At 47.9% G+C, this 13,259-nt stretch overlaps 1 protein-coding gene across 1 annotated transcript in view; it reads right to left on the bottom strand.

The window, feature by feature from the left end:
* Window positions 1–367: 367 nt before the first annotated feature.
* The window catches only part of PEX11A (peroxisomal biogenesis factor 11 alpha), a 158,444-nt gene continuing 145,552 nt past the window's right edge, over window positions 368–13,259 (bottom strand). The window contains exon 3 of the mRNA XM_069624315.1: window positions 368–1,674. Within this exon, the coding sequence (XP_069480416.1) occupies window positions 1,112–1,674 (563 nt within the window). The 3' untranslated portion in view covers window positions 368–1,111. The remainder of the gene's footprint in view (window positions 1,675–13,259) is intronic.

Raw genomic sequence — 13,259 nt, forward strand, 5'->3', positions numbered from 1 at the left:
GGTTCTGGAGGCGCAGGGGGGAATCTGTTTAGATGAAACTTTCATAGCAGCGGACTTATCTAGAAACATCATCAGGTGTTGTAGGAGAGAGAGAGGAGAGAAGGAGAGAAGAGGGGAAAAGTGGCCAGAGGGGGCCTGAGAGAGGTAAAGGGAGAGAGATGAGGAGAGGAGGATAGCGTGCATAGGATGTCCTGGGTTTTAGTGGTGGAATGAGAATCCAGGGTTGTACAGAGGGCTTGGGAAGGAACAGGAGAGGTAGAGACTTCAGTCTGGTTGGCCAGCTCCTTACAGATTTTAAAAAGTGGTGAGAATTTGATCAAGTTTCAGAAGGATTAGACATAATTAAAAATCCTCATCTACAGCCAGCAACGGTTCTCAACGGTACACCTATGTTTATTCTTTACTTTGCCTTGGACTGACTATAATCAAGGCCATTTTCTTATAGGTAATTTCACTATTGGCATGTCAAGATACATTTCATAAACTTAGCCTGATCGAAGGCCAAGGACGTTTGAGATTAAAACAGATGGCATGAATTATCATTGGAATGTTTTCAGGCAGAGTTGGGTCACAGGGTTTCAAGATTGCACAGTATTTACTTCAGGAGAGGTCTTGATTTAAGGGTTTAAGCAAAAAATGAGCTATAAGTATGACAGTGTATTCCACCGACGACAGATTCTGGAACTTTTTAATAGTGGGCTTCTCTAACCATGGGAGTCACATTTCTTTTTATTAAAGGGCCTGATGAGGTAGTGAGTTGAGGAGCCATTCACATAAAAAAGATAGACATTTAATTTGTGAGCACGTTGACTGCCTTGATATGTGGGGCAATTCTTGTGCACTACATGTCAACTTCTTTCACTGGTATGTCTATTTCAGAGGAAGGGGCCCCGAATGGGGAGCAGCACAATTTTAAAATATCTGCCCATGTTTTCAAAATAACATAAGAGCATTGTAAAACTTGCATTGGCAGGCTTGTAGCACGAGTCTAACCAATACAAACGTCTCTTGACAGCCAACCATATTCAAATGCACGGAGGACATTAGTCTAAAATGTCTCCTGCTCTGTGCCAGGAATGCCTGCATCTGTGTAAATGTAGCCAAGTTATTACTACTTGATCTTTAAATGAGGACTTGCCAATGTTATAATACCCACAAGAGAAGAGATGAAGCCACACATGCCAATCATTCCTGGGTTTGTCTTGTAGATTCCCAGCCGGTCCAATGGACTGAACAGATCACAAATATTCTTGGTGATATCCAGGAGAACTGCAGGATGGCTCCTCAGGTTGCAGCAGAAGGAAACAAAGAAAGGATAAAATCTTTCCACCTCATCGTGGGAGGTGCCTCCATTGAAGTTCTGATCAGGCCCTTCCACCTTGTTCTTTTTATGGTGAGTCTTCTGGTCCATCTTCAGAAAGATTTCATACACATCCCTCCCAAGGTGCAATAGGAGTGAGAAGTAATAGAACCTGGTTGCCCGATGACGCCATTTTTCTTTGTTGATATCAGTGATGAGACCAACACTCCTTAACCAGAGAACGCTATCACAAACGAAATACAGGGCGCGATTCAGGTGGGCAATTGTCATGAAAAGGCGAGGAACACAGTCTGGGAGCTGGGCGGTTCTCTTGGATGCTTCAAGTGCATGAACCACATTACCAATTCTAAACACTGGAAAACAAATGACAGAATTAAAGTGTTTGCCTCATGGGCATAGGTGGACAAATACATTAGAAAAAGTGATATAGATATTTGATTCAAAACATGCTTCAGTGAGAGTTAACTGGGTACAGTGCAAACTATCCAATGACAACCTATTACTGACTTGTACAACACTTAGGAAAAACAAAGGTGGTTTATTCACAAAAGGTTTTAACTTTACAAGTTTAAAACATACTTGTGTTATATGCATTTACATCGTCACTGAACATGCACATTACAACTTCTGGTAAATTAAACAGGCTAAAGGGCCTTCTACTTATTGAAGATTAAGCAAATATAAGCTCATTCATTTTGCAGAGGACGATTAATTGTAATGGTTTGGGTTTCCAATATTTTGGTTACATAGCAGAAGGACACTGCAGACGAGAGAGAACTATACTGTGTATGAGCTTCGTAATGAGTATGGCTGTAATGTTAAAACATGGTATTTTAAATACCATTTGTTTGTTTTTAAATGCCAACAAACTAAGAGATGGGATTGCATGGGGCATTCTACTGCATAGGGTACAAAGAAAGTACTGCAAGGGCCAAATATGAGCTATTTACACTTGAAGTACTTCCTATATATCCCTTGCTGCAATTATCCCATGCACGCACAACTCATAATTGGCGGTATTACGAATAAAAGTGGTATTTATAATATGACTTGTTTTTACTATTACCACATACTTATAATGAGGACCTATCTGTGAAAGGTTGACCTGTTGTCAAATATGGAAGCTGTTCTATATAATAATGAGAGCTTTTCTATCTGTGCATGTCCATACAAAGTAGTTAAGCTTTCAGAGGTTGTGTGAGAAGGAACTGTAAAAGCGTCTACTTAGCTGCTATCTGACCAGGTACCTCTGGAGCCTATATCGTAAATTCTGGGGTCGGGTGGAGTTTGCCATTTAATTGCTTAAGTTGGATGAAATGAGAATTCAGCTTGAGTTTGCACAGATATCAGACCACCATTTGGGGATCACATTGATGACTGAGGAAATGCTAGCACAAGGCATAGTTAAGGTTAAGACAAAAAGTCTTTATGGTGTTTCAGAAAATGACTTTTCTTAATTAAGTTAGAGCTCTTGCATAAAAAATGAGTACCATTTCTAGGCAGCACCTGTGCAGACAAAATTTCAGATTTCTACATTAACGACTTCTTTGATTAAGACATTTGTTCTACTTTGATTGCGTTTTGAATATCATTTAACATGGGGTTTGTCTGCTTCGATTTTCAGAATTTTTTGCAAGCACCTAGATTTTAACTGGAACGGGTGCACTGGCATTTTTTCTTTAAAACGACTCAGCCAATTTTGAGATATTGGGCCGCATTACAACCCCAGTGGTAGCCGTGGCGGTAAAAACGACAGACTGCCGCCGGAGTTGTGTTTTCTTCCAGCGCCTGGCTTTAGGGAATCAACGGGGCATTACAACGCTGGTGGGCCGTGAAGCCAGGCACCGGAAAAAGTTAACTCCCCATTCCCATTGAGTCCCCTAGGACTCAATGGAAATGGGGAGGACGGAAGCAGCGGCACCGTGTGAAACAGTGCCGGTGCTTCCGTTATAGTCTGTGGACGGCTGACGTCCCGCCCGCCAGGTGTGACCTGGCGGGGCGACGACAGCTGCCCACAGAACTCGGAGTGTGCCGGTCCTGTAACAACAGTGCCAGTACGCTTACCGGCACCGTTGTTACCGGACCGGCACACTCATAATGAGGCCCATTGACGATTGAAAATGTATCTATATAGGAGGAATGTGCGATGACAACCAATGTTTTTCACCAGAAAAATATGGAATAATTTAAAAATATATACGCCAACAATATGCTCAGCAACCACGCCACCCATATACAAAGCAGATATAACCACACCCAGCATACACACTCCCCCCAATGTGTACACATTACAAACAAACACTCAAGCAAGGAAATACATAATTCAAACAACAATAAGTAGCCAGAATTATCATTACTACACACATCATATACACACACGCACTATGTACACATTACAGACATATGCTCAAGCACGGAAATACATAATTCAAGCCGCAATTTGGAGCCAAAATGTTATTATGACCACACACAACATATGCATGCATGCATGCCCACCGAGTACACGTTACAAGCATACACTCAAGCAAGTAAATACATATATTCAGCCAACATTATCATGATCACACACAACATACACACACACACACACACCCCACACACCCACTGCACATTACAAATAAACACTTAAGCAAGGAAAATCCATATTTTCAAGCAACAATATGCAGCCACTCAAGCAAGGAAATACATAATTTATTAACAAAAAACAATAAGCTGTTAAAAAAACAAAGGTAAAGCAGCCAATGACTGAAAAAACATAATGTAAGCCTTCAACAATATTGCCTAAAAACAAACTATTCCTCTCATTACTCAAATGTACTGCATCCACCCAAAAAATACTGTCAATTGACTTTTAATGGGGTGTTACACTAAAGTAAGGAAATACATAATTCAAGCAAAAATATGCAGTCAACATTATCATGATCACACACAGTACCATACTCAACCCAACTGTGTACACATTACAGCTATACACCTAAGCAAGGAAATACATAATTCAAGCAACAATATGCAGCCAACATTATCATGACCACACACATCATATGTGCTCACTCCCACTGTGTACACATTACTTTTTTTTATTTCTTTTTATTTGCATTTTAACAACAGAAAAACACACAAACGGCCATGTTCAGCAAGAAATAACAAGGGAGTAAACATGTACAGTATAACTTCAATGGTAAAATATCTGCTCAGTGTCCATGATAAATTATTTCTTCAGATTCCGGACATGTGCTCCTGGGGCCCTCCCCCCGAATACACCTTATCCCATGTGAACACATGTGCACTCGGCCAAACAGGACTCTTGGCCCCAACCTACAAACAGAAGGTAACGAAACCATGCACAGGGGCGTGGCTACAAAGCCATGGACTAGGACGTGTCCTTCGGAGCTCCTGTAATCCTGACATGCTTATATACAGAAGAGGTGGTTTTTTGTAAGCCGAGAACTTGAAAATTGCAGCACTGTGTGGGGGAACCTGGCGTGCACAACTGTGCAGGGTTTTAGTACTTGCGGTGCTCTGCTCAAAGAACTGGAGCTGTCCAAAGTCCAAGCTGCGACCTGAAAGAGCGTATGCCAAGGTGGCGACGCGGGACAAAGGAAATGTTGCGGAGTGCTGATGGCAGGGAGCAGGATTAAGCCTTAACGTAGGCAAGTGCCGGTGGAAGAGAACGAGGAGTGAGGAAGGACCGATTGGCCAGTGGACCCTGGACCCCGGGATTCCAAGCACAACAAAACGCTTCCGAGCTGTACAGGAGGAGTGGGCACGCGCAGGCGACATGGCTCAGAGAAGGAGAACGAGGAAGGTTGGCAGCAGAGACCAGAGGAAGCTGTGACTCAGGGCAGCAGAGCACACGCCGCCAGAAGCTCCCTGACATCATTTTCAGAGTGTGTGCACATGGGCAGCGGCACCTGAGGGACAGACAAAAAATAGCTGGATAGGTGGCTGTACATAAGGATTGATGTCCAGTAACGCGCCGACGGCGCACTAACGCGTGATGACGGAGTACTTCTGTAAATCAATAGAGAAGTGCTAAGTAGCATGTCTACCATCTGTCTGACCTACAGAGTAGTCGCAAGCGAGCTGAGGTCTCTGTGCTAGAGCAGAATAGCTGCAGCTCAACTTTGGCCTGAGCACAGGCAGCAATAACGAGAGCTGCCGCAGCAGCAGCGTAAGCGAGAAGGAGGATGTGCAGTGGCCCCCTGGGGGCTCCTATCCGGCGTGACTGGTGTTAACGCTGCAGCACGGATGGGTTAACAGAAGCGTAATAAGCCCGGAACGTTGGCATAATCCCAGCTACCGGAATAGTGCACACACGATACGGCCAAATAACAGCGCATGCAAATGCACAACACACTCAACAGGGCCAACAAGCTGGTACAAAGGAGCAGGGAGCAAAGTGGACAACAGCGGTACAAGCCGTGTGTGGGCACACAACACGGAAGGAGGGCATCACGACTGTGCTCTGGTGAGCCAACACCAGCCTGCAGTGGCCTGCGAGGGAAGAGCAGGGCGCTGAGACAAGACACTGAGGGGGTCATTAGGAGTATGGAGGTAGCCATGGTGCTATTAGCGCCATGGCTACCCCCATACCGCATACCAAGTCCGGGTTCCCTGAATGGGGAAATACCGGGCCATTCCAACCTTGGAGGACCCAGTATTTTCCCATTCAGGGAACCCATCCCCATTCCCATTCGAGCCCCCATAGGGCTTGAATGGGAATGGGGAGGGAACCTACAACGGCCCGTTAATAACGGGCCCGTTGTTAGCTCCCTGGTCCTTTAGCGGCTCCCACTAAGGGCGCCTGGTAAAACCAGCCGCCCTTAGTGGGACCCGCTAAAGGACCTCGTAATGCGGTGGTAAGGGGTTAACGGCACCGGCACCCTTACCGGCACCGTTAACCCCCTTACCGCCAACCTCGGAATGAGGCCCTGAGTCTAATAAGTTGCATGGAGACCAAGACATGGTGCCCAGTCTGATGTGAGAACCATTGTGAGTGCAGTAACTATGGCCTCGGCACAAGCGGCGCCAAGGCACAAGAAGGCCCACAGAGTGTTGGTGATACGTCCTGTGCTGTTGGGGGCCTGGTGGCCTGAGGCATATGGACTGCCTGGATTGGGTGCTGCAGAAATCCAGCAGAGGAAGAAGAGGCAAGCGTTGGCCGGAGTATCAGGCACGGCGCACAAGACAATGTGCACGGGAAGGGTGCTTAAGCATGCTCCCCCGGCCAGAAGAGAGGGCGCATCCAGTGGCGCGACTCTGGGCTAGTCAATCTTCTGGTTGGGACGCCCAACTGTGCCGTAAGAGCGTGACAATAAAAGACCACCTGAGCAAGTGGGGCAGGAAACAGGTAGCTTGAAGCTGTGGTTGTGTGGTATACTGGGTTGAAAAGCCCTGGAGGACAAGCAGAAAGGGGCCCTGGTAGTGGTCACGCAGCTGGGAGGCCCACGACAAGGCCCAGGCTTCCATAAGGGCGAAGCCAAACGAGCAGGACGCCATAGTTGCTCAGCCAGAACGGGCCACAGAAATTGGGAGTGCAGCGGGGGCACCCAGAAGGGCCCCCGGCTACAATCTCCTAATTATATGGAAACTGGAGTGCCCCGAGCCATCAAGCCTGTGCGACCTGCTCCTCTGAGTGCACCAAGCTGCCACAGGTTGGAATAAGTGGACTGAGACTGGAGAATTTAATGGGGAATGGGGGGCCTACAATTGCATTCATGGTGGTTACAGGAGTCGCAACAAGTGGAGAATGTTTGGGGAACAGCATCTGGAAGTGACATGGGGGAACTTAAAATAGCTTCCTGGAATGTCAGGGGCTTGAACAGTTATATAAAACGCAATGGCTTACTAGAAACGCCAGAAGATAGATATCGCCCTATTGCAAGAAACGCACCTTACCAAAGAAAAGGTGAATACCTTGACACAGAAGTTGAGTGGGATAACGGTTGGCTCGCCATATTCAGCATACGCCAGGTGAATCCTGATATGTGTGGCGCCGACGGTCCTGTTTAGAGTCCTTAAAACCTCCCTAGACGAGGAGGGTAGAATGGTAGTGCTACAGTGGTTGGTGGAAAACAAGGAGATTTGTGTTATCAATATGTATGCGCCGAATCAGGACACAGCAGCATACCTCTGATCAATGTTTTCCAGAATCAGGCCCTACAGAGATGGTACATTGATATGGGGAGGGGATTATAACTGTATACTTAACCCGGCGGTGGATAGATCAGATGATAAATACACTCACCCAGCTCCGGCGACCAAAGCCCTGAGCTCGTTACTACAGGCATTAACCTAGTTGATGTATGGAGAGCAATGCATCCTCAGGAGAGAGTATACTCCCACTACACTGCTCCCAAGAATCTCTACACGAGGTTGGATTACGTGTTCGCTGGGGATGAAACATTGGGACAGTTCACGAATGCAGAATATAAGGCGAGAGTGCTTTCAGATCACGCACCCTTAGTGTTTACGTGGCAGCTTCTTCTCCCCCTGGGCTAGAATCCCTACATGGAGGCTCAGAGCTGAGGCGCTCAAAGATACAGGATTTTGGGAGACTCTGAGGGGAGAGGTGAAGGAATATTTTATACATAACACGGGTAGTGTGGAGTCAGCAGGCATACTGTGGGAGGCCTTTAAAGTGGTGATGCAAGAGGCGGCTATGACAAAGTCGAAAGGGATGCAAGATGCGATTGAGAGAAACCTGAGTAAAGCAGAAGCTAAACTGGAAGCCACTGAGTTGGCAGGGGATAGGTTCTGAGATAGGGCACAAGAGATAGCCCATCTGCAGAATGGATGCTTGGAACACTGGGACAGGCCAAGTAAGCTCAGCTACAGGAAATATGTGGAACGACAACACGCAGAAGGAGACAGGCCTGGGCGCCTGTTGGCCTGGCTTTACAGGAGTAAGACTAAGAGGGAAACGATTAGGGCATTAGTGGGGAGTGATGGGACACTGTGCCGGACTCAAGAAGGGGTGAATAAGTGTTTTTATGAGTATTATAGAAAGTTATATGAGGAAACCTTGGAACGTCCGAGGATGCATTATCAGAGATTAATCTTCCTAAGCTAGATGTAGAGGATGCACATAAATTGGAGGCACCCATAACTTGAGAGGAACTGTAACAGGTTATACGAGAGCTACCGACAGGTAAAGTACCGGGAGCTGATGGACTGCCCAGCGAATTTTACATAGAGTATAGAGCGGAGGTCATAGCCCCATTGTTGGCAATGCTTAATGAGGCATTGCACATAGGCTTACTGTCTGGGTCGCTTAGAGAGTCAATAATAATTCCCCTCTTGAAACCCGGCAAGCCGGCTACGGACTGTGGCTCATACAGCATTGGAGCCATTGGCGGTCTATCTCCGAGAAGAATAAATAGAGGCGGGTATCACTACACGGGAGGAATACATTTGCTCTCATTGTACTCCTACGACATGCTTCTGTACCTGCAGCACCCGAGAATCTGCAATATATCCTAGATGTGTTAGCACGCTACGCGGCCTTACCGGGTATAACAATTAACGCACAGAAGTCAAGCCTGTTCCCCCTGGGAGGATATGTAGGACAACCCGAGCGTACATTGCCGGTGCTACCGATTAGGTGGGAGATAGATACGTTCAGATACCTGGGGGTAGATGTATATCATGATCCAAAGACCGAGCACACGCAGAATACACCGAAAGCGGTGGACAAAATAGACAACTCCATGTCTTTCTGGGCAAGGCTGCCACTGTCGATGATGGGGAAAGCAGCCCTGCTAAAGATGGTAGTGTTAGCAAGACTCCTTCAATGTTTCGCCAATGTCCTATACGATATCCAGAAACAATTTTTCGGGAGGTTGAACGGAAAATGCAGGAGCTTCCTGTGGCATGACTCAAGCTGCAGGGTGGCATCGCAGAAGCTCCAGAGCCCATATGAGCAGGGAGGGATAAAAGTGCCCAATTTTGAGGTATACCTTAATAGCTAGCCAACTGCAATTTGTGACCAAATGACTGTCTGACGAACAGACACAGGAGTCACGGTTGCTGCAGGTGGCAGCAGCCCTGTACTTTCTCAAATAAGTGATATGGACAACTGTACCTCGCGAATCCGGCCTGCATTTACTATTGAGACTGGAGAGAGAGACATGGCGACGGGCTTGCCATCTGCTGGGGAGGGTGGGACCATATTCTCTGCAGATCCCGCTGGTCACACTGTATGGGGAAGAGCGGCAGATGAGGTTACATGTGAGGAAGTATTGGGAACCAAGGGGAGTGGCAACAGTGGGTGATATGCTATAGGGTGGGATGCCCCAATAGTGAACTGATGGTAGATACAGGACTACACCGGGGACAACATCTCACATACAGACGCCTGCTAATGCAAATTAGGCTGAAATGGCCGACGGTTGAAGAGGGGGTACAAGTGGACGAAAAGCTAGAGACACTTTATGACATTTTAGAGGGGGGACATGAGGTTTCGAGAATATACGAGCTATTGATGGGCAGGCTGGGAGGCGGGATGGAGTAGGTCAGACGGAGTTGGGAGGCAGAATTGCAAGGACAATTGGCTGATGAAATGTGGGGCAGGGTTATGGTTTATCACAAGAAGGTGTCCAGAAATGCCAGATTACAGCAGATCCAATTGTATGTGACACACAGAGCATACCTGACCCCGGGTAGAGTAGCGTAGTTTTGCCACACGGCAGCACAATCCTGTCCCGAAATGTGGATTAATTAATGCGGATTTAGCACATATGTTCTGAGCCTGAGGGAAGATCAGACAATTTTGGGATGAGATAGCCCAAGCGTTAGCGTGGGCAGGTATCACCTTAGACACCGGAACCCCAAAGGCCTGCCTGCTGGGTGGCTTTGCTAGACCGAAGAAAGCTAGACACATGAATAAGCTAAAAGACCTGCCATACATACTGGATAAAGGCAAGATAGCGATGGGGTGGAAAGCACATAAGGGGCCTGCAACACGGTGTGCTGGGCCGATCTCCAGAAATGGACGAACGAAGAGACTGTGGCCTGGCAGGATGCAGCTAGCCGTGACCTGGAACAGAGCAATATGGGGTTGGAAGCTTGGAGACAGATTGTAATGGATATAACCACCGCCGGATATGATGATACTAGTTGAGAGGGTGGGCAAGTATGCGTACGGTAATAGGAACGTGGGACATAGTGAATTTAAGTTGCAAAATGTTGGTGCTACTAGATGCAAAGTAGGCAGGTGGGGGGAGTTTTGTGGGGACGTAACCTTATATGGCAAATTTGTACATTGGTATGGAAGTCTGTATGCTACCATGTTAAATGAAAAACAATAAAAATGTGTTTAAAAACAAAACCATGCATGAATCCCCTGCCCCTCCACCCCCCGCCCGATCCTCCCGCCACCCCAAGCCCAACTCCGACCATCTGCTTCTCAGTGGGCCCCCGCACCACAGCCACTCAGGTCTCACGGAGGCATATCACCTGAGGGCGCAAAGATGGCTTGAACTAGCACGTTCCCCGCTGCAACATCATTGCAGACCTCCTTTTGTCCCCTGTACACTGCCCTAGGCCACACCTATTGTCTCCGCCTCTACCCTCAGGTGGCCATTCATGCACGACTATTCCTCCCCTTGAGACCCTTTCCGTAATGTCCTGTCAGGTCCCTCCGACCACCGGGCAGGACCAAAACATGTGCAGCATATCTGCGGATTCGCTTCTGCATCTTGGCCATCTCTGTGCTTCCGCTCCCGGGAACTGTGAGATGGCGTGCAGGGTCATGTACGCTCTGTGTGTGACATGCAGCTGTATCTGTTTAAATCTGGAGTTCCTGGATACTTACTGTATATTCAGCAACGCTCTAGCCCATTCCCCATCCGTAAAGGCTTGTCCCACATTCTCCTCCCACTTGGCCCACACTTTAAGGTCTGGTCTACTGAGGGAGTCCAATATCATTCCGTAGAGCCTAGAAATCACATGACCCACCCTCCGTTAGTTCGTAAACAGAGTCCAGCATAGCGTTACCCACTATTCCTGTCTTGATTTCCGGCCATCGGCTGCAGCAATCTTAATCACCCTATGGTAGTTTAAAAACTGCCCCTTCGGAATACCAAATCACTCTGTCAGTTCGGGAAAACCCAGCAGTGCGCCATCTTGGCACAGACCCCTAAAATAATCAACCCGTTTGGTTCCCAGTGAAGTCTGATGCTACGGACCTCCTCTCAGGTTCTCCCACAAAGTGCTGCCAGAGGTATATTGGTGGAGTAGGGGTCTTGACTGCCCACCATCTGCCAGTCTACGCCATAACCTCCGTCCTAATGCCACTAGCGCAGATATCCCCCCCCCCTCAGGCCACCGTCCTCCACCCAGAGCACTTCCTTCAAATTAATATGGTTCGACCTCATCCTGCAACAGCCCTGTATCTAATTAGGCTTCATCTGCCAGCCAAGTCACAATAAACTGCAGCTGACCAGCGAGATAATATGCTTTGAAATGTGGCAACCTGATTTCCCTCTTCCTTGTAATCCCTGCACGTGTCCAGCGAGATTCGGGCCACAAGACAAAATTCACTAACAACTGAGTCAAGAATGCAAAAGAACTGCCGCGGTATCTCATAGGGTATATTAACAAAATGGTACAATAGGCGCGGCAGCACCACCATCTTGAGGGTGCCGCCACTCGGCCCATTATTGACAGTGGGAGTATCTGCTAGAACTCCATAGATCTCTCAACTCCGTGAAGCGCCCTCAGTGTATTCGCTTCGTGCACCTTCCTAGGGTCATGATACATGTCTTCCCCCAAATACCGGAATGTGTCCACTGCAGCCCCAAATTCGGTAGGTGCCTTTCCTCCAGCCCCGCCAGTGGTACAACCTCGACTTCTCTTTGCTTATGGTTATGCCAGATAACCTTGCAAAGCCATCCAACACCTCCAGTATGTATGCAAATTGACATCTGGGTTCTGCACATGTTGTCCGCGTATAGCAAGACCACATGCATGCTGCGGCCCACCGGTATGTCCGCCTCCCGAAAGTCTGCACTGAGGAAGGCCGCCAGGGGTTCCTCAGTGCAGACAATATTAGGATGAACAGCATTGGAGAGAGCGGGTACCCCTGTTTGGTTCCCTTACCTAATTCCTACGCCTCTGAGATGTGCCTCCTGGTTATCACTCTGGCCAACGGTTTCTTATACAAGTGCAACCATCGTGTAAAGAGTGGCCCTATCCCGAAGCATCGCAGTACGGCATGTAGCCAGTCTCACCTCAAGGAGTCAAATGCTTTTATCGCATCTAGTGAGGCTACTGCGTATTTTGTCTCCTCCCTCCCTGTTTTATCTATCACACGATGCAACCTGCGCACATTCCAGGATGTGCTCCTTCCAGGAACGAAACCTGTTTGGTCTGGGTGGACCAAAGTGCTGATCACGCGCTGCAGTCTGTTCGCCATTAGCGCAGCAAGCATTTTGCAGTCCTGGTTGATCATCGAAAGCTGTCTATACGAACTGCACTGAAGCGGTGGCTCGCCTGGTCTAAGTATCGGCACTATGATAGACTGGCAGCAAGCCCACTTCAAAGGCCTCTTCCAGCATTTGCAAAAGGTGTGGCGTGAGATCACCAGTAAACTTCCAGCAGAATTCCACTGGGAACCCGTCAGCCCTCAGTGTTTTACCAGAGGGTAGCGCAAGTATGGTTACCTTCAGCTCCTCTTCAGTGAGCGGGGCATCAAGCATCTGAGCCTGCTCTTGCTCGAAGTAGGGCAGCTCGAACTCCATCCAGACCTCATCTATATCCCGGACACAGCCTTCCTCACCACACCATATAAGCGCTGGTAGAACCGGCTGAAGACCAATTTAATCTCGCTCTGGGCCCGCCACTCCTCTCCGCACTCATCCGTGATGGAGCTGATCATACCGCTTCTCTCCTCAGCTCAACAGAGCCAGGCCAACAGTCTGCCTGGTGTATCCCCGCT

Source organism: Ambystoma mexicanum, chromosome 11 (assembly GCF_040938575.1).
Source record: "Ambystoma mexicanum isolate Mex_15411 chromosome 11, UKY_AmexF1_1, whole genome shotgun sequence".
Taxonomy (NCBI): Eukaryota; Metazoa; Chordata; class Amphibia; order Caudata; family Ambystomatidae; genus Ambystoma; species Ambystoma mexicanum.